The sequence below is a fragment of the Sinocyclocheilus rhinocerous genome, unplaced genomic scaffold, assembly GCF_001515625.1.
Source record: "Sinocyclocheilus rhinocerous isolate Xijiao unplaced genomic scaffold, SAMN03320098_v1.1 scaffold8077, whole genome shotgun sequence".
Taxonomy (NCBI): Eukaryota; Metazoa; Chordata; class Actinopteri; order Cypriniformes; family Cyprinidae; genus Sinocyclocheilus; species Sinocyclocheilus rhinocerous.
The window spans coordinates 40,038-58,837 of NW_015648126.1; the positions used below are offsets into that span (position 1 = coordinate 40,038).

The 18,800-nt window shown below is 35.7% G+C and overlaps 2 protein-coding genes and 1 long non-coding RNA gene across 3 annotated transcripts in view; 2 read left to right on the top strand and 1 right to left on the bottom strand.

The window, feature by feature from the left end:
• Positions 1 to 1,663, bottom strand: part of LOC107709635 (GTPase IMAP family member 7-like) — a 3,477-nt gene extending 1,814 nt beyond the window's left edge. Inside the window, exons 1-2 of the mRNA XM_016514200.1 lie at positions 1,582 to 1,663; positions 1,299 to 1,376 (exon numbers count right to left, since the gene is read on the bottom strand). Of these exons, the coding sequence (XP_016369686.1) occupies positions 1,299 to 1,376; positions 1,582 to 1,663 (160 nt within the window). The remainder of the gene's footprint in view (positions 1 to 1,298; positions 1,377 to 1,581) is intronic.
• Positions 1,664 to 2,823: 1,160 nt separating this feature from the next.
• LOC107709637 (peroxisomal membrane protein PMP34-like) lies at positions 2,824 to 7,431 on the top strand. Its single transcript, XM_016514203.1, has 9 exons — positions 2,824 to 3,025; positions 3,176 to 3,236; positions 3,349 to 3,415; positions 3,544 to 3,695; positions 4,314 to 4,430; positions 4,519 to 4,667; positions 5,560 to 5,655; positions 6,707 to 6,792; positions 6,959 to 7,431. The coding sequence occupies exons 1-9, from the start codon at positions 2,951 to 2,953 to the stop codon at positions 7,107 to 7,109; spliced, it is 954 nt and encodes a 317-aa protein (XP_016369689.1). The 5' UTR covers positions 2,824 to 2,950; the 3' UTR covers positions 7,110 to 7,431.
• Positions 7,432 to 9,379: 1,948 nt separating this feature from the next.
• On the top strand, positions 9,380 to 16,504 carry LOC107709640 (uncharacterized). The gene is made up of 3 exons (XR_001636515.1): positions 9,380 to 9,453; positions 11,746 to 11,803; positions 16,343 to 16,504. It is a non-coding gene; the product is annotated as an uncharacterized LOC107709640 (long non-coding RNA).
• The last annotated feature ends 2,296 nt before the right edge of the window (positions 16,505 to 18,800 follow it).

Sequence of the window (18,800 nt, forward strand, 5' to 3'; positions counted from 1 at the left end):
AGTAACATGATGCGTACTTCCTCTGCAGCCACAATCATGAAATAAGTTTTAATCGTAAAATAATAGTTTAATATAACTGTTTAATCCTCCTAGTCTGTCCATGGTCGTTTTAATAATTTGAAAAATGAAATTAAAATGTAAGCATCAGGATGACACTACATGATGTTTCCTAATCTGATAATGACAAACACTTAATATGCTTGATAAAAGTAATCCTTCGTGATAAATGTTAAACTACATATTTAACAAAAAAAAAAAAAAAGATAATTTTTGTATTTTTGGGGGGAATTTTTTTTAATGCACATGTTTTTGAGTGAACATTGCCAAAATTATCCACAAATAATGTTTTTTCCCCACTCAAAATCTGAAGTGCATAAACTCAGATCAATGAGGCCTATGACCAATCATATCTAAAAATTAAATGGGTCATATGATGCTGCTAAAAAGAACATTATTTTGTGTATTTGGTGTATTGAAATGTGTTTATGCGGTTTAAAGTAAAAAAAAAACATTATTTTCCACATACTGTACATTATTGTTTCTCCTCTATGCCCCGCCTTTCTGAAACATGTCGATTTTTACAAACGGTGAAAGCCGATCCGGCGATCCACAGCACTAAGTTGATGTATTTCCTCAGCGACCAGCACAGATCAGCTCCAGGCATGACGAAGCGGATATCGTCCTCTTTTGGAAGACCAAACAAAGTAGTTTCGCTTTCACAACGAAACACACAGTGTCTTTACGACATGGCGGCAGCGGCAGCGGCAACGGCAACAATACTACAGTGAGAATAAAAGTTACGCTTTCTTTCTTTGCGTTAACATTTGGGCGGCGTTATGCAAATCTTCAGATCGTGACGTAGGTATGTGGGGGCATGTTAGAACGAGCCGTTTTAGGTAGGCGTGGTTGACTCTTAACTTTTATAAAGAATATCTCTTTGGATTTGAGACTCTAGTCTTTGCAACTTTACAGATCTTCTTTATGCACCAAGAGCTTGTAACACTCCAAAGAGAAAGGAAAAAATGAAATCGCATCATATGACCCCTTTAATATAAAACCTGTGCTAATTGAAAGAAAACAAGTTGACCAAAAAAGATTCTAAGATTTGCTGACAATATACAGGTGCATCTCAATAAATTAGAATGTCGTGGAAAAGTTCAATGAGAGATTTACAAGCAATTTTTAAAGGTTTGTAAAAGGTTTTTGAACCTTAAACACCAAATTAGTTACAGGGTTTTCAGCACAGCACAAGGGTTAAAAAGTTTAGATTTGTAAGAAAAATGTGGATGCCATCTCACCATGTTCATTTGTTGATGCAGTTAAATTGGTTTCCTCTTCGTTCGGAAAATTTTCATACAATATTTCATGTGTTGCATCTGTGAATTAAATTACTGCTCAAGTCTAAATAAGACCATTTGTTGTGTAATCTTCAAGAAATTTTTGTCAATAAAAAGACATTGATCTTCCTTATCTGATTAACAGTTAAAATGTTGTATGGAATAGTTACTATAATAGTTTGGCTTTTTGAGATGTCATAAGATGTTGTAAACAGATTCATTTGTGTAATTCATTGTGACTCACGGCTGGTTGATGAATCCAATGCAGAATCATTCTCTTCTTCCTCAGAGTCATCTATCTCTTCATCTAACTGCTTACTGTCCATCTTATCATGAAGAGTCGTTATTTTCTGATGTAAAAAGAAGAGAATTTCAAGCATCACACTGCATAATATCACAAGTTTCCTATTCCGTATTTTTGTCTTGTTTTCCAGTAAAAATTACACAAATCTCATTTTAAGCATAAACCTCATTACTTTTGTATGATTTATGCCTAAAACAAGCAAAATGTCTCTGATCTGTTATTTATGAAAAGTTTAGTTTCATTCTGCATCATCGAAGTATAACATCAAGGATAAAAGAATAAAAAACTTACCACAGTTGAAGTTTAGAGTTTTTAAACCTGTTCATTGATAATGCATATGCACCGATCAGCACTAACAGACTTGTGTCTCTTGAGTCTCTAGGAAATATGCTGTTTTCATCTGTGCAATTAAGAGTTTTTCTGTTTGAAGGTATAATATAATCCACACAGGTATCAAGGGCTGGTCTTGTTGAAAGATGCATTCACTTAATTTGACAAGGGTTTCACTGAGGCCCAGGACTAGTTCAACATGTTAGTCAAGTATATAGAGTGTGTTTGGCATGTGCTTTTCTGTTCCAATGAAAAATTCCCCTCCAGCTTTGAAACTGAGAAATTGAGTAGATTAAGCCGTCAACATTTGAAAACAAACCTGGAAATAATGCTACATGTGTACCAGTCAAGATACTTTTTTCACTGTAGTCTGAGACACGGCTTTTACGGTATCTGTTATTTAATATCTACTTATTTTTTATTTTTTACAACAAACAAATTCTTGTTTTTTTTTTTTTTTTTAATCTTGCATTTATTTATTGTTAATATGATTATTTATTTATGTATTTTCATTTTAGCTCTGGCAGATGGTACAGGAATCTTATTTTCAGCTGCTTTATTCCATAAACTGAACTTCATAACGCATATTCCACTAAAGAAGGCCAGTTTGAGTATTTTTGTATTACTGTTTTATAAGGATTTGAAAAAAGAAACCCTATTTACTTCCCCTACTAAGTGTCCATTCAGCGTAAATAAACTACATTTTCGCTTACAGTTCCCCTTTATTGAAAGCTGTGGAAGCGGTTTAAGTTTCTGATTGGCTACAGAACGCGAGGTCAAGTGCAACTTTTGTCCAATCATCGTCGAGGAAATTTCTACAAGCATTTCCATTGGCTAAATCGGACCCGGAAGCTTGACGTTGGCAGGGGAATCTTTTCTCTTGAGCTGTGTCTTGAGGAGCACAAATCTGAACTCAGAAATAATATTATTTGCTTTTTAGTTAAATAAAATAAAAAAGAAAGTCGCTTTGTTTCCGAGGATGGGATCTAAAGATCTGAAACTCCTAGATGTTTTTTCATACGAGAGTCTGGTGCACGCAGTCGCCGGTGCGATGGTAAAAACACAGCTTTTCATTACTAAATATAAGTTATTATAAACTATATATACTTATCTATCTATCTGTCTGTCTGTCTGTCTGTCTCTAGGATACTCCCTTGAGTAAATTAATCAGTTTATTTAAATGTATTTGTTTGTTTGTTTGTAGGGCAGTGTTACAGCAATGACTGTTTTCTTTCCTCTTGACACAGCCCGGCTCAGGCTGCAAGGTAAAAAGTAAAACACATACGTTTATATTCCCTTTTTTTGATCTGTGCTGCTGAGATTTCTTTTGTTAGTGTTTTAAAATATGTGACCGCATTTCTTTCTTTTTCTGCACAGTTGATGACAAGCGGAAAACTAAATCTTCTCCAGCCATTCTGTCAGAGATCATCAAGGAGGAGGGTCTGTAAGTTATTTCACATGTATTGCTTTGTTTTGTGTCATTATCTGTGCTGAAAAGTCTGTTCTTTCTTTCTCATTTCAGGTTGCAGTCATAACCATTTTTTTTATCTCTCTCTCTTTCTCTCTCTCCAGATTAGCTCCATATAGAGGCTGGTTTCCAGTGATCTGCAGCCTCTGCTGCTCAAACTTTGTCTACTTCTATTGTTTCCATAGTCTGAAGGCCACCTGGCTGCAAGGTCAGAGGACAACACCAGGGCGAGACCTAATAATTGGCATTGCTGCAGGTTTGCTTATTTGAAAAATATTAAATGCCAAAAATAAAAAAGGTTTCTGTCGTATATATATTTTGTGATTACAGTAGTAACGCTGTAATGGAGTAAAAACATTGATACTGTGAAATGTTAAAAGTTTATGCTGCTTTTTTTCTTGTGAAAATCATGATATGCTACCATTCAAAAGTTTGGGGTATGTAAGTTTTAGAAACTAATACTTTTATTCAGCAATGATGCATTGAATTGATAAAAAAAAGTGAATCCTTAAAATGTATCATGATTTCCACAAAAATATTAAGCAGCAAAAACTGTTTTCAACATTAATAATAATAAAAACCTTTATTAAAGGGATAATTGACCCAAAAATGAAAATTCTGTCATCATTTACTCACCCTCAAGTTGTCCCAAACCTGTATGAATTTCTTTCATCTGTTGAACACAAAAGAAGATATTTTGAAGAATGTAGGTAACCAAGCACTTGCTGGTAGCCCTTGACTTCCGATAGTATTTTTTTCCATACTATGGAAGTCAATGGCTACCAGCAACTGTTCGGTTACCTACATTCTTCCAAAATATCTTCTTTTATATGTGGTAAGACTAAAATAACTTAAAAAAACTGTCTACCTTTAGGTGTAGTGAATGTTCTTGTGACCACTCCACTCTGGGTAGTCAATACCAGACTGAAACTGCAAGGGGCGAAATTCAGAAATGAAGACATACAGCCCACACACTACAAAGGAATTACTGGTAATTATAAAAGATGTGAACCTCATTTCATTCCCTTTAGTTCAAATGTGTGTCCAGTGATGATATTAGGTGATCTGTCTCTCTTTAGATGCGTTTGTACAGATCATGCAGCAGGAAGGAGTGGGTGCGTTATGGAACGGGACGTTTCCCTCCCTGCTGCTGGTGCTCAATCCAGCTGTGCAGTTCATGATCTATGAGGGTCTGAAGAGGCAGCTCATAAGGGGCGTCCACAGAGAGGTCAGAGCAGGCTACTGATCCAAGAACAGTTTTTAGGGTTTAAATTTGAGTAAAATTCATAGTAAGCAGCTTTAATAGTATTAAAGCTAATGCAGTAATGTAAAAATTTAGAATTATCTTCACTTAGAGACTTTTCTCTGCATACTCAATTATGACAGCTTATGAATAAACAGACAAGTCTATTAACAAGTTCTCTGTTTCCTGGGAAACAGTAACTGCAGCATTTCTGATATTTAAGAGCATGCAGATGTTGATTAGCATTCATGTGCAAGCATCTGATGAGTATGAGAAAACCACCCCACATGTGGCTGTAGACGTGCATTGTTACCATAGCAACATGGCAATAAGATTATGTAACTTGGCAACCATGGATGATGTCACAGTCCATTGAAGTTTCAATTAGAACATATCAGTTTTTTTTGGTTTGACTTTTAATGTGCTGCTTCCTCTGTGTTAACAGCATGAATGAGTTTTCAATGTGCTAATTTATCTACATATCCCAGTTTCTTCACCCAAAAACCATTGGGTGTCATTTCAAACTAATATGACTTTCTTTCTTTTGTGGAAACAAAATTAAAAATTAAAAAAAATGGAAGAATGTTTGCACTGGGAGCTCTTTACCAAATAACAAAAGTAAATGTAATCTCTGTAATGTAGAATTGTACACTATATTTAAAGTCTTTATGTGAGGAACTGACCAAAATTCTTGGTCTCCATCATAATTGTGAATCTTATGTGCACTTGCACATATTCACACTTGACAAGACACAAGAATGGTGTTTGGCGTCACTGACATCAGGCGTAAGAAAGTAAAGACAGAATTTTTATTGTTTGGGTGAACTAACCCCTAACTTGACTATTTTTCACTATATTTCTGTCTGATTGTTTATAGCTATCCTCAGTGGAGGTGTTTCTTATTGGAGCCATTGCCAAGGCCATTGCAACCACCATAACCTATCCACTACAGACAGTTCAGTCTGTTCTACGGGTAAGACCAGCAGGGGCCAGTTGCATAAACTTAGCCACCAAGTTAAGACTGTGTCTTAAGAACTAGTGTGACCAACTAGCAGTAGCCAAGGGGAAATCAGTCTTACTTTTCCAATACAAATAAGACCAATCTACCGTTTCATAACTGAATTAAAAAAGTTATGACCAGTCTTGAAGAAAAAAAATTAGATGACTAACTTTTTAAGACTAGTCTAAACAGTTTATGCAACCGGCCCCAGAATACATTTGGTTTATAATTATATTCACGGGCTGTGAATACATATATTTATATTTTATTAGATTATTGGTTCTCAACTGGTTTTGCTTCAGGACCCTGGTTTTATATATAAAATTGTTCAGAAGTTTGGGGTCAGTAAGACATTTTGAAAAAAATAATACTTTATTTGAAAGGAACTAATATATAACCATTTAAATGTTTGGGGCCAGTAAGAAAAATTTTGAAAGAAAGTAATACTCAGCAAGAATGCATTAAATTAATTCTACATTGTTACAATTTCTATTCATCAAAAAATCTGTATCACAGATTCCACAAAAACATTAAGCAGCACAACTGTTTTCAACATTGATAATAAGAAATGTTTCTTGAGCAGCATATCAGCATATTAGCATGATTTCTGAAGGATCATGTGACACTGAAGACTGGAGTAATGATGCTGAAAATTCAGCTTTACCATCAAAGGAATAAATTACATTTTAAATATAATAAAACAGGACAGTAATAAAACGTGTCACATTGCACAGATGAATTTGCACCAAAAAACTATACAGATTGGACACGTGACCACTGACGTCAATGACAATAGATAAGTAAGGGAAAAGTTTTTTTCCTCTCTTTTAAGTGTTTTTTTTTCGCTCCCGAAACTATGTATGGCTATATGGTTAGTTTAGTTTTTTTTAATTGCATTTGCATCCATCAGTTCAGAACCACTGCGATAGACGAAACCAGAGAAACACACTTTTTCTGAAGCTATAATTTTGTTTGTGTAATGATAATATTGTCTATTTTAACTGTCGTTCTCATTTGTGTTTAGTTTGGACAGCATGGGCAGCCTGCAGATCAGTCCAGACTCCGGAACAGCCTGAGATCTGTCATGTACCTGCTGACCAATAGAGTCAGGTAGAATAACACACACGTTTCACTTGAAATATCAATAAGCAATACGCATATACAAATATCAGTTCCGTAGCTGTCACACAAGTTATTGTCAAGTGATTCATTGGCTTCTGGTAACATCTGAACTCCTCCACTCGACCTGAGATGCTTGTTGATTGATTTTTTGCAGGAAGTGGGGCGTGCTGGGATTGTTTAAAGGCCTGGAGGCGAAGCTGCTTCAGACGGTCCTCACTGCTGCACTCATGTTCTTACTGTACGAGAAGATCGCCAACACCACCTTCAGGGTCATGGGGGTCAAACGCACAATGGCGTCCCACTGACCTCTCACAGGATGTTTATTAGCTCGCTGATGTCATAGGAACTGAGTATACCTGTTAGTTGATATGTGGTTTTTTTTATTTTTAGAAATGGACGAAATAGACAGACACACTTGACTCAGTTTGTGTTCCTCGTGATCTTTAAAACATTTTGATCTATAGGCTTATGCTTAAAAATCATTTTCGGTAATTGAAATAAATAACATGCTGTTTGCTTCTAAAATAAAATATAAATATTAGGAGACAAAAAACTTTAAACGAACATTAGAAATGTTGCTTTGGCAGCTAACTGAAGTAAATAATTAAGTTGTAAGTACAAAAATGACCAAAAAAGAATTAAAGAAAAAAAATACTTAAACACTAATATTAGAATGAAAACTGAAAATACAAAAACAATAGCTAATTCAAAATACTAATAATGCTTTATTAATATATACATCATACTAAAATAACACTGATTCAAAGATTACAAGGTTTAAAGTATAAACTAGATATAAAATGTGGCTACTTCAACGAGGATAAAATAGAGAATTTTTTTATATTTTTGAACCTTTTTTTTTTTTTTTTTGCATAATTCTTACTTCCATTTGTGTTATTTCATAGTTTAATGACTTTACTGTTATTCAGAAATGTGTCCAAATATTTGATAGTGTATTAATATAGATAATTATTAGGTCAATACCTTGGTCAGTATTTTATTTAGGTTTTTAAAGAGCATTTAAATATGAACTAGTTTTGTTTATGAATACCAACAGATCTGGACTGGTTTACATAGTGTCAAAAACAAAATAATGCATGTGACAGATTTGTTTTGTAAAGATCATTGCTGTCGACAATGGAAGCTGATCTTAGATCAGCCTTCCTGCATTGATACAGTTTACCATACGAAAACAACTTCCAGGCTGGTTTTTCTGGTTCTGTAGGTGATACTTGATTTTACTTCACAACACAAAGCCACTGAGACGTAATGTCTGGACATAAAAAATAAATTTCATCTTTCTTGATAAGGGGATGTGAAATAACCAGCAAGTGTTTCAACTTCACAAGAATCACCACGTCTGAATTGTGAATGTTGTACACAGAAAGTTTAAGACAACAAGGCTCAGGTACATGCTTTATAGCTTTATATAGACTCACGGGAATCCATTCTGAATTTTAGATAAAAGAGTAATAAAGTAGTAAAAGCATTTCCCTCTCCGCACTGATGTTCATACTGTACTGGAATGTACGTTGAGTCATACAGTTTCAGTTATGTATGAATGTAAAATGTTTGTTTATTCTTGAATGTCAATGATTCTATTAACATTGATTAATATATTTATTAATAATCACACATCCAGGGTCAGTCAGATTATTTAAAATCTAAATAATTTAGATTATTCATGTATGACTATTTAGATTTTATAATTGATGTCACATAAAAGTTGTGTAATATGTTTCTACAATAAAATAATCGATCAATGATAATGTGGTATGAAATTGATTGTTTTGCGTAAGTTTTATCTTTGCTTTCAATGGAAACAACCTATATTTTAATAGGGTCAGAAAGACAATTGCATAAATTGGCCTCCAGGAGGCAGTAAGATCACTCTTTTTGTGCTGTACTTCAACTAAAAACTCAAAGGGAAAATTGAATGTTCCATGACTTGATTATTTATTAAAGATTTTTTTTTTTTATAATGATTTATTAATTCATTCATTTTAATTAAAATAATTAAAATGTTTTAGCTATAAAAAATTTTTTACTTATTGTTACTATTGTTATCATTATAATTATTATTACTATTGCTAATGTTGGTAGGCAATACATTGTTTTCCTTCAGGGGTTGCGTGAGTGCTCAGAAAGCCGAATCCTCCATTTTGAGAAAATAAAAATTAACAAGTAAAAAATAAAATGTAAATAAGATATTTATGCACTTTAAAGTAGCCTATAGTATTTAAATTAAATTCATATTTAATTTTTATTGCATCAATAATAATGTACTTGCTAATTAACATGTTACACATCTATTCCTATGGTAAAATCTCAACGCTGAGCGTTTCACCACAACCGGTGAGCTTTCTAATTGGCCCAATTATTCCACCGAGAACATCGAGCAGCGATATGATTGGCTTAGTGGATTGTCGTTCCACACTGTCTATTATAATTAGACCTCGTCCGTCCCTGTCGCGGGAGTCATCTGAATGATCCTATTGGCTATCCGCAATACCATTCTTCAGAGTACTCGCCCACTATTGGATGAGTCCTAAAAACAGGCGGGGTTCCGGTTGAAGTTTACTGGATATCGGAAACGTTTACTGCAGACCAGTGTAATACCAATAGATGGGATGGATCAAGCACTGTAAGGTAAGACAACTGTTAAACTTATTATTTTTAAGACTTAATCTGACACGCAGCCGCTGTGCATGCGCAGTCATTTCTTCGAATACTTTCAGGGTGTTTAATATTGCATTATAAGCTTGCTGGAAGTTGTACTGTGGAGTTGGGAGCAGCAAGCACATGGCCTGGGTTTGCTTGTCAGGTTACTGTGCCATATATTTGCTGGGTGAAACAGCATCTTTTTTTGGGCTGTCAAACGTATGACTGAAGGTTATAAGGGATACAGGTCACCTTGGCCACAGTGGGCAAGGGAGGGTGCTTGTGGTCCTGATGCTGTGAAGGTGGGTCTGTTATGTAACATGCATCACGGCATGGTGTCTTTATTCTTTTATTGCATGCATCTGTCATTAGGTGGGTTGGCTTGTTATGACAGCTCTTAACATATGTTATTTAGGGCTTTTTAGGTGTGTTATTTTGCCTTTGGGTCAAAAGTACTATGGTATTGCTGTAGTATTTTGGACTTTTACATTAAGGTATTGTCCTACCATGTAAATACCACAGTGTATGAATACTGCAATCATACAGTACCAAGATGTGTTGGAGTATCATGGTAACACCATCATATTCAGGCTCTTTACTTTTTGTCTGGTCATAAAAATGCATTTGAACTACATAACTGCATTACACCGTTATAAACATTAGTGTAATGTCCTGTTTTGCATTAACGTTAATGGTTTAAGTCAAATGCTTTTTAAGCTTGTTAGGGTTCAAGGTTTTGTTGTAAGTGTCTTGAGATGTATTGCATGCATCATGAGACTTATTGATCGCTCTTTCTGTCACATGAGCATTTTAACTGCAGGATGGAAACATGAATACACGATATTCCACACATAATGATACGGTTTATGATCAACAAGCATGACGTGTGTGTTCAAACTAAGTCAGCTTATGATTCATAGTGACAATATAAAGTGGGACAAAAGGAACTCAGACTTCTTCATCATCTCACACAGGAGACTTTGAGATAAACCAGCTTCAATTTATAAAAACGACAGTCTCCAGTATTTCTGTCAGTGTGTCTCTTATGCCTGCGTTCTTTTAGTCACTCTCACTTTCATGCTTTTCGTCTCAGGTTTCAAAGGAATTTTCCGGGTTAAAAACAAGTTCAGTTTTATCAACGGCAGAAATGTGCAACTTGTACTTTTGATAAAGCACTTAATTCTTCCTCATGAAAGTATGTGTTGTTTAAGTCGTCTAAATGGTCCTTTTAGTGGTGGAACTGCTGTTCTAGGTGGATTAAGTTCTGGTTAGATTTACTGAAAAAAATCTAGTGTGTGGATTTCTGTCTATGTTAATAGTCCTGTTCTGGTATCTTTGTGCATTCTGAAGGATGAGTCAAAATTATTTTCTGTGGCATGCTGTTAAAATAGAGCTTTTATTGAGCCCAGAACATTCCTCTGTGCAACAAAAAATTATAGGGCTCAGCAAGGCCCAGTGTGAGTGGGTTTCAGGCCTTTGGATACCAATGTTGTTATTGTTTTGTTTCTAAAAAAAAAAATCTTCAGGTAATTAGAATAAAGCTGATATAAAAACTTAAAGACAAAAGCACATAACAAAACTTTTTAACTTGAACTAAAGTTACAATGAAAATTGAAAGTATAAAAATAAAAGTAATTCAAAATATTAATAAATACTATAAATAATGCTAAAATAACATTGATTGATACTGAACTTTTTAGATTCATGGTCTTGTGCATGCATATTTATTCCTTGCAAACTTTCTGTGATGTATTTCACATTATCTTGGTGACAAATCAGCAGAATTTGCAACAACAATGTTATCTAGCGGGCTAACATAGATGAGGTTTTGTGGAAACGTGCAAAAATGACTTATCTTAGACGGTCTTAGAAACATCATTTTCATGAAGTGTTGAAAACTATGAAGCAGTGAGTATTGTTTTGCACTGTGCAAGTGTGTATTGTTTTCCAGCTAAATTTCAGGAAATTATGAATTTACATTATAGCTGTATCATTACCAGCTTCTAGTTAAAAAGAAAAGAAAAAAAGTAAAGAAAACGTAGCATGGAATGAAATATATGAATATTTATAAAATAATAAATAGTAATATTTATTAAATATATATTCAAATAAAATATAAGTACATTTAAATATTTCTAACAAAATATAAATACTTTTAACAAAATACAAATTGATCATTCTTTTGTGCTTAATGCCCCTAATGTAAATAGATCTCATAGATGTCTTTTTATTAGCTAATTTTGTGCTTTTTCTTTTCCTATTTTTCTTTCTTTCATTTAGTGGTGCCCCACACCTGGCATGGAATTACATGGACTTTTTTGAGCAGGAAATAAATCAGGTAACCGAATCACAGGCACCTACACGTAAACACCTTTGGGTATTTCCCCCCTCACATCTGCTCGTGTTTATTTTGCTGCTGCATATGCAATTCCCAAAACCCTGATCTTCTCTGCACTTCTCAGAAGCTCTGTTTTAACATCCCTCAAGATCCTCTGATCATAAGACGTTTACTTCATGCTATGTTAACTTAATATACTAAGAAAAGTACTGTCCACTATGGTTGCGAACTTGGTAGCTATATAGCCTAGTAGTTAAAGTCAATATGAAACGCCATTCAGAACCCATTTTGCTTCAGTAATCTGATGGATCTCAGAGAGAAAAACAGTGTTAGCTTGTTTGACTGTGGGACTGAAAGTCAGTTGGCAATGTGTGCCACTTGGGTGAGTACCAAGCGGTTGGCCTGGTTGCACCTGGCATGGATTAGCCAGCTGCCACTTTGCAGAGTCACCAGGCACACGGCATGATATTCTGACCCAGTGACCTCATCTTTTGGGTGAAGTGTGTAGTCTTAAACTGTTGCCTTGTCTATGACTCACTTGTTTTGCTTGGTAAACTGAAAAACCATCTAACTGCCCACTGTTGAAGCCGATAGTACCGCCTGAGAGCATTTGTAGAGCGACGATTCATCCCAGAGGGAATGATGTTTTGCATTCTGACCCAGATAAAAGCAAACGGACTGACCACGAAAGCCAAAATAAGAAATTTGCCCACAGTTTTACAATTCAAAGACCTGAAGGAAACCACATTTGAAAAGATGAGTCAAAATGCAAGACATGTTGAGGCATGGCGCTTATGCTGGAGGCTTGCGTTTAAGTCATACCTTGATCCAATTCCTCACTCTAAAAAGTAGCCAAAACCCCAAAATGGGTTTGCTTACAGACTTTAATCGGACTTAAAAGATCTGTTGACTGGGAGGTAATAAAACAGTGTATTGGACTATAATGTCTGCCTAGAGTTTGCAGTGATGTACAATTAGTGATGTCAGTAAGTGCAATATGTTCCCAGCACTGGAGCATCAGTTTCCCATAATGATCAATAAATGACATACATTTCGTCTAAGTGTATAGCAAAGTCTGTGTCGTCATCCGTGATTAGCTTGAGCGAGTGTTCAACAGTCAGGATGTCAGAGAGAATGTTTTAAAGTGTTTTATTCCACATTTAAAGTGTTAGTTCACCCAAAAATTTAATTTCTGTCATTAATTACTCACCCTCATGTCGTTCCAAACCCGTAAGACCTTCGTTTATCTTCGGAAACACAAAGTAAGATATTTTTGATGAAATCAGAGAGCTTTCTGGCCCTGGATAGACAGCAACAAGTACCACGTTCAAGGTATGAACAACATACAACAACATACTAACAACATGCTAGTAACTTGCTAATCGTGTTAACAACATGCTAGAAACATGCTAATCATGCTAGAAACATGCTAGTAACATGCTAATCATGCCAGAAACATGCTAGTAACTTGTTAATCATGTTAACAGCATGCTAGTAACTTGATAATCATGCTAACAACATGCTAGTAACATGCTAATCATAATATAATCATGCAAGCAACATGCTAGTGACTTGCTAATTATGCCAGCTACGTGCTAATAATGCTAGTAACATGCTAATCATGCTAGAAACATGCTAGTAACTTGTTAATCAGGTTAACAACATGTTAGAAACATGCTAATCATGCTAGCAACATGCTAGTAACTTGCTAATCATGCTAACAACATGTTAGTAACATGCTAATCATAATAGAATCATACTAGTGACATGCTAATCATGCTAAAACATGCTAGTGACTGGCTAATAATGCTAGCTACATGCTAATCATGCTATCAACATGCTAGTAACTTGCTAATTATGTTAGCTACATGTTAGAAACATGCAAAACAACATAATCATGCTAGAAACATGCTAGCAACATGCTAATAATGCTGGAAAAATGTTAGGAAATTCCTAGTAACTTACTAATCATACTAGCAACATGCTACAAAAATGTTAATCATGTTATCAACATGCTAGTAACTTGCTAATCGTGCTCGCAACATGCTACAAAAATGCTAATCATGGTAGCAACATGCTAGTAACATGCTAATCATAATAGAATCATACTAGTGACATGTTAATCATGCTAAAACATGTTAACAACATGCTAGTGACTTTCTAATTATGCTAGCTACAAATGCTAATCATGCTAGCAACATGCTAGTAACTTGCTAATTATGTTAGCTACATGCTAGAAACATGCTAATAATGATAACAACATAATCATGCTAGAAACATGCTAGCAACATGTTAATCATGCTGGAAACATGTTAGCAACATGCTAGTAACTTACTAATCATACTAACAACATGCTACAAAAATGCTAATCATGTTAACAACATGCTAGTAACTTGCTTATCGTGCTCGCAACATGCTAGCAACATGCTAGTAACTAGTAATCATGCTATTACCTTGTTAATTATGCTAACAACATGCTAGAAACATGCTAGTAACATGTTAATTATGCTATCAACATGCTAGTAACATGCTACTCTTGCTAGAAACATTAACAACATGCTAATCATGCTTTCAAACTTCAAGCTTTTACAACTTTTTCAAACTTTCAGACTAGGCTTTTTCAAGCCAACTTCAAAGTTACTCTCTAGTTCTGCTTAATATTCTGCCCCCATCTGTACATGTGAGAATCTTGCAGTCCCTTTTCCCAATACTTCCCTCTTTTCATCATTGCTCTCAGCACATTTTAGTTACCACAAATTGCTCCCACTCTTATTTTTAGTAGTACTACCCAGAAATGTTCTGTGAACCAAACAAAAGGGAAGAAAAACAAGGAAATTAGAGGAGAAATAAATGACTTTGCAAAGCAATTGTGTTGTGAATCCGAGTTGTAAACAGAATGTGCCTGTCAATCATGTTTTCCCAATTGTGACATCATTCATCACCATGGTGATGGATTCCAGCACCACTTTTTTGCTCAGATGGCCTGTTGACTAAGCTGTTATCTACTCTTCTCTTTATCTCTGTACTCAAATCCTGTAGAGAGAAATGCGTTTTTGAAAACACATGATACTCTTTCTATCAAAACCAATTCTCTTGTTCTGCAACAAAGTGTTCATATTCTGCTTACTTTCTGTTGTAGAGGGATAGTTTGATCTGTATGACTTTTTTCTATTCAACAAAATGAGACAAATACTGTAACACAATCAAATCATCAAGAGCTCAGCAAAAAGCCCCACTGAATCAATAGAATTTACTAACATTTGAGATTCATAAATATAGTAGTCTTTTTTTATTTATTTACATAATTAGGCTCAAATTAAGAAAAATCTTAAAATATTGCTCAAATATAATTAGGCTATACCAAGTAAATGAGCTGAACTTACTTCACTTCTCCTGTGCTTGAGTTTGCAGCTTTGTTGACGTTTGCAACTTCTCAGTAAACAAGCTGAATTAACTATGCGATTTCCCTGTTATTCAAAGCAAGGTAATAGGATCTGACACTGATCTTTTTTTTCTGAAGGGGGATTTTTGTAACTTGAGATCAGTTCTGAAGGAAGCAGACTCCATTTTACTTAGGTTTTCGTAGAAATTATTTAAAAAAGAGAAATCTGTGATTTAATGGTTAGATTATGTTATAATAGTTTATTTAAATAAATGAGTTATGTGGTAAATATTTTTTATGCTTCCTGGATGTTACAAACACACACTCATGCATTGTGAACATGTAGAATTATCCTCATTCTAAAAATCTTTTTTTTTTTTTTTTGGAAAATGTAAACACTCTAGATGTTGTAGATCTTCTAAAAAATGTTTTTGAACATTCAAATTTTCTAGTATTTCAGACATTCTATAATTCTCATTTTCCTGAACATTCAAATGTTAGTTGTAGCAGATATTCAACAAATCTCTTGTTTGAACATTGAAATGTTTTGGATGTTGCAAACATTCTAAAATTCTCTCTTTTGCCCTGAACATTTAAACATATTACAATTATGCTTTTTGAACATTCAAATGTTCCAGATATTGCAAACAGTCTAAAATGGAAGTTGATCGTTGGAAATGGTGAACCTCATTAGCAGATGTGGCCATGACTGAATTTGTGATTCAGTGTTGGGATGATGGCATGTCAGATTCCTTCACAATCTGTCACTGTAGAGATGCTGCTTGGGTTTTTCTTTCTGTATGTGAAGTGTTATAACATGTTACCATGGTGATGGTGTTTGTCATCTGCTTAAAATGCTTGCAGCAGAGTTTGTTACCACTGTTTTGTTTTTCTGTTGCATCATATAACTCTACACCACACACATGTTCTCTCCAAGTAGAATGCCCCTTTTCTTTGTTATGTAACTAAAGGTCATATTCACAATGTTGTACATTTTCCTGGAAAATATCATTTGACATATTCTGGACAACTGTTGTCACAAATTACAGCATGTCCCCTTTAAAGTTACACAAGCCTACTAAATACAAACTTTAAGTAGGTTAACAATGAATGACTAATGTAATTACTTTTAATAATGTTTTCTCTTTTTCTTTGAGGGCTCTTTTTGACTATGGCGACTATGAGGGAGGACTCAGGTCCCAGTGCCCCTACTGATACCACAGGCTCCGCCTCCAGTCCACAGAGTGACGCCGTAACCAATGAGCTGCAAGAACTGTCTCTTCAGCCCGCCCCCAACTTACTTCCTATTCATGAGAGGAAAAATGGTGAGCTTAATGTATAGTGCAAAAATGATTACATAATAAATCTAAAGACACAGAATCTTCAATAACTCAGACTGTTTGGCTGGTTCGATAAAAACAAACTCTGGTGCGATTGCTCTGTTAGTGCGGTTCGTTTGAGTAAGTGTGAACGCTGCCATCCGAACCCTGGTGCGCACCGAACAAGCGGACCGAGACTGCTAAAAAGATGGGTCTCGGTCCGGTTCCAAACGAACTCTGGTGCAGTTCGAATGAAATATGAATGCAACACAGACCAAATACTTTTAAAAGAACCAAAAACAGGAAGTAATGACAAGATGCGATGCTATGTGGCATGATTTGTCGATGCGGAACGAGCGGTGTATCCAAAACAAAAAGAGCAGAGGGCTAACGTGGTAGGGGCTGAACGACTTTAGATTTTATGAAGTCGACTTTTATGTGATTAAAGTCGAGTTGAGGTCGACTAGCCGCTGGTGACGTCATCAATAAAACACAAGATGCAAATGTTTTGCAACGTGCCACAATTTGCGATTTATTTGCAGGAAAAAAAATATACAAATGCTGTCAGACAGCTCATAACACGTTGCAAAAACAATGTAACATTAGCACTGACTAATTTTAGTGCAAAACAAATGCATAGTCAACACTGTTCGTTTCTCTAACAATGCAACATTAGCACGGACTAATTTTAGTGCAAAATAAATGCACAGTCAACACATTGAACACTGCACGTTCCACTAAGAATGTAACAATAACAAATAGTTTTAGTGCAAAAGTAATGCATACCGTCGTCAGCACATAGAACACTGATTCATATCAAGTGATTTCATAACAACGTAACTCATGAAAGACAAAGGCTATAAGCCTACTCACTGTCAGAGTCCTGCTCAGTCACATCTTTTACTTTTTGATCCTGGTTTGTGTGCAAGAAAATGAGGGCATCGACATGTGCTGGATGCAGGCTCGCACGCTGTCGGGTAATCGTATTCCCAGCCAGTGAAAAAAATGATCTCGCTTGGGGTGCAGGTAGCTGGAACAGCCAAGTAGCTTTTGCTAAGATTTGTCAAACGGGTAAAATTGTCCTGGTTGCGGGCCCACCATTCCAAGCGGTTCTCCATGGTGGGAATATGTGGTGTTGAGAAATATCCACGTATTTCCTCAGCTGCTGTGGTGTGTCCCGTTTTCCTCCCGCTATGATAGTGCGGCCCAAAAAGCTGCTCAAAATCTTGCTCAAGTCGGGCCTTTTTCGAGAAAGGTATAACTGCAGCCTGGAGATCTTCAAATGGGGGCGGGAACTCCAAAACGGGGTGGGAGCTCCAAAATAGGGCGTGGCTTTCTCCCATTGACAGACAGGCACATGACGCGCATTCGCAATTTTCCCCCCAATCCACTTCAGTGCAAACTCCGCCCCACAGCTGATTCTAAAGATTTTATTGGTTGTGTCAATTAAAGTGTTGATTTTCTACATGCTACAAAAATGCTAACCCCTAAACCTACCCCACACCTGACCCTAACCTTAAGCAGTGAAATTGACTGCACGGCGGGATTGGCGCTAAATATCGTGGTAAAGAAAGTTGCAGTTCAGGAGATAAACAGTTAAGATTATGCGATATGAGATCGTTCCGTAACTCCCCAACCTGACCTCACCGGACAATGGCACCTTTTTAGTTAAAACAAAGTTTAATTTATAAAGTTTTATTTTGAAATGTAAGTCAATAATAGACTTGTGCTGGTATTCGGTAATGCGATATATCACGGTAATGAATATGCACGAATATCGTGGGCACGGTGAATAATTATATATTACAAATTATTTAGAATTTTGAATGCATTTTAAGAATACTTTTCCCATCAACTGGTCAAATGCACAACACCGCTGTATGCTGCGTGAAAGACGCGTGCGCACTCTGATGTAAACAAGCGCGGACGAGAAGCACATGGCGGAACATGTGAGAATGGGGCGATCTAACTGGCTGGCACCTGCGTGACGATTCAAAGTTCACTCAAAGTTCATGTGAAGCGTTGATGCTGACATAAGAATAATAACATTTAAATTAATTTCTAGTGTTAAATTCAATAATGCGAGGGCAGTTTCATTCGGCGAACCTACCTTCTGCTGCAAGCGGCTCTTCCTCACACTGAATCAGGCCATTCAGGTGGCTGTAGGTGGCATCTCTTTGACTCTCTGGGATGAAATTAAGTTGTCAAAAGGAGCCCCTACCAAGTATTGAGTACATGTACAGTAAATGAACATACTTTCCAGAAGGCCAACAATTCACTAAAAAAATTTTTTATT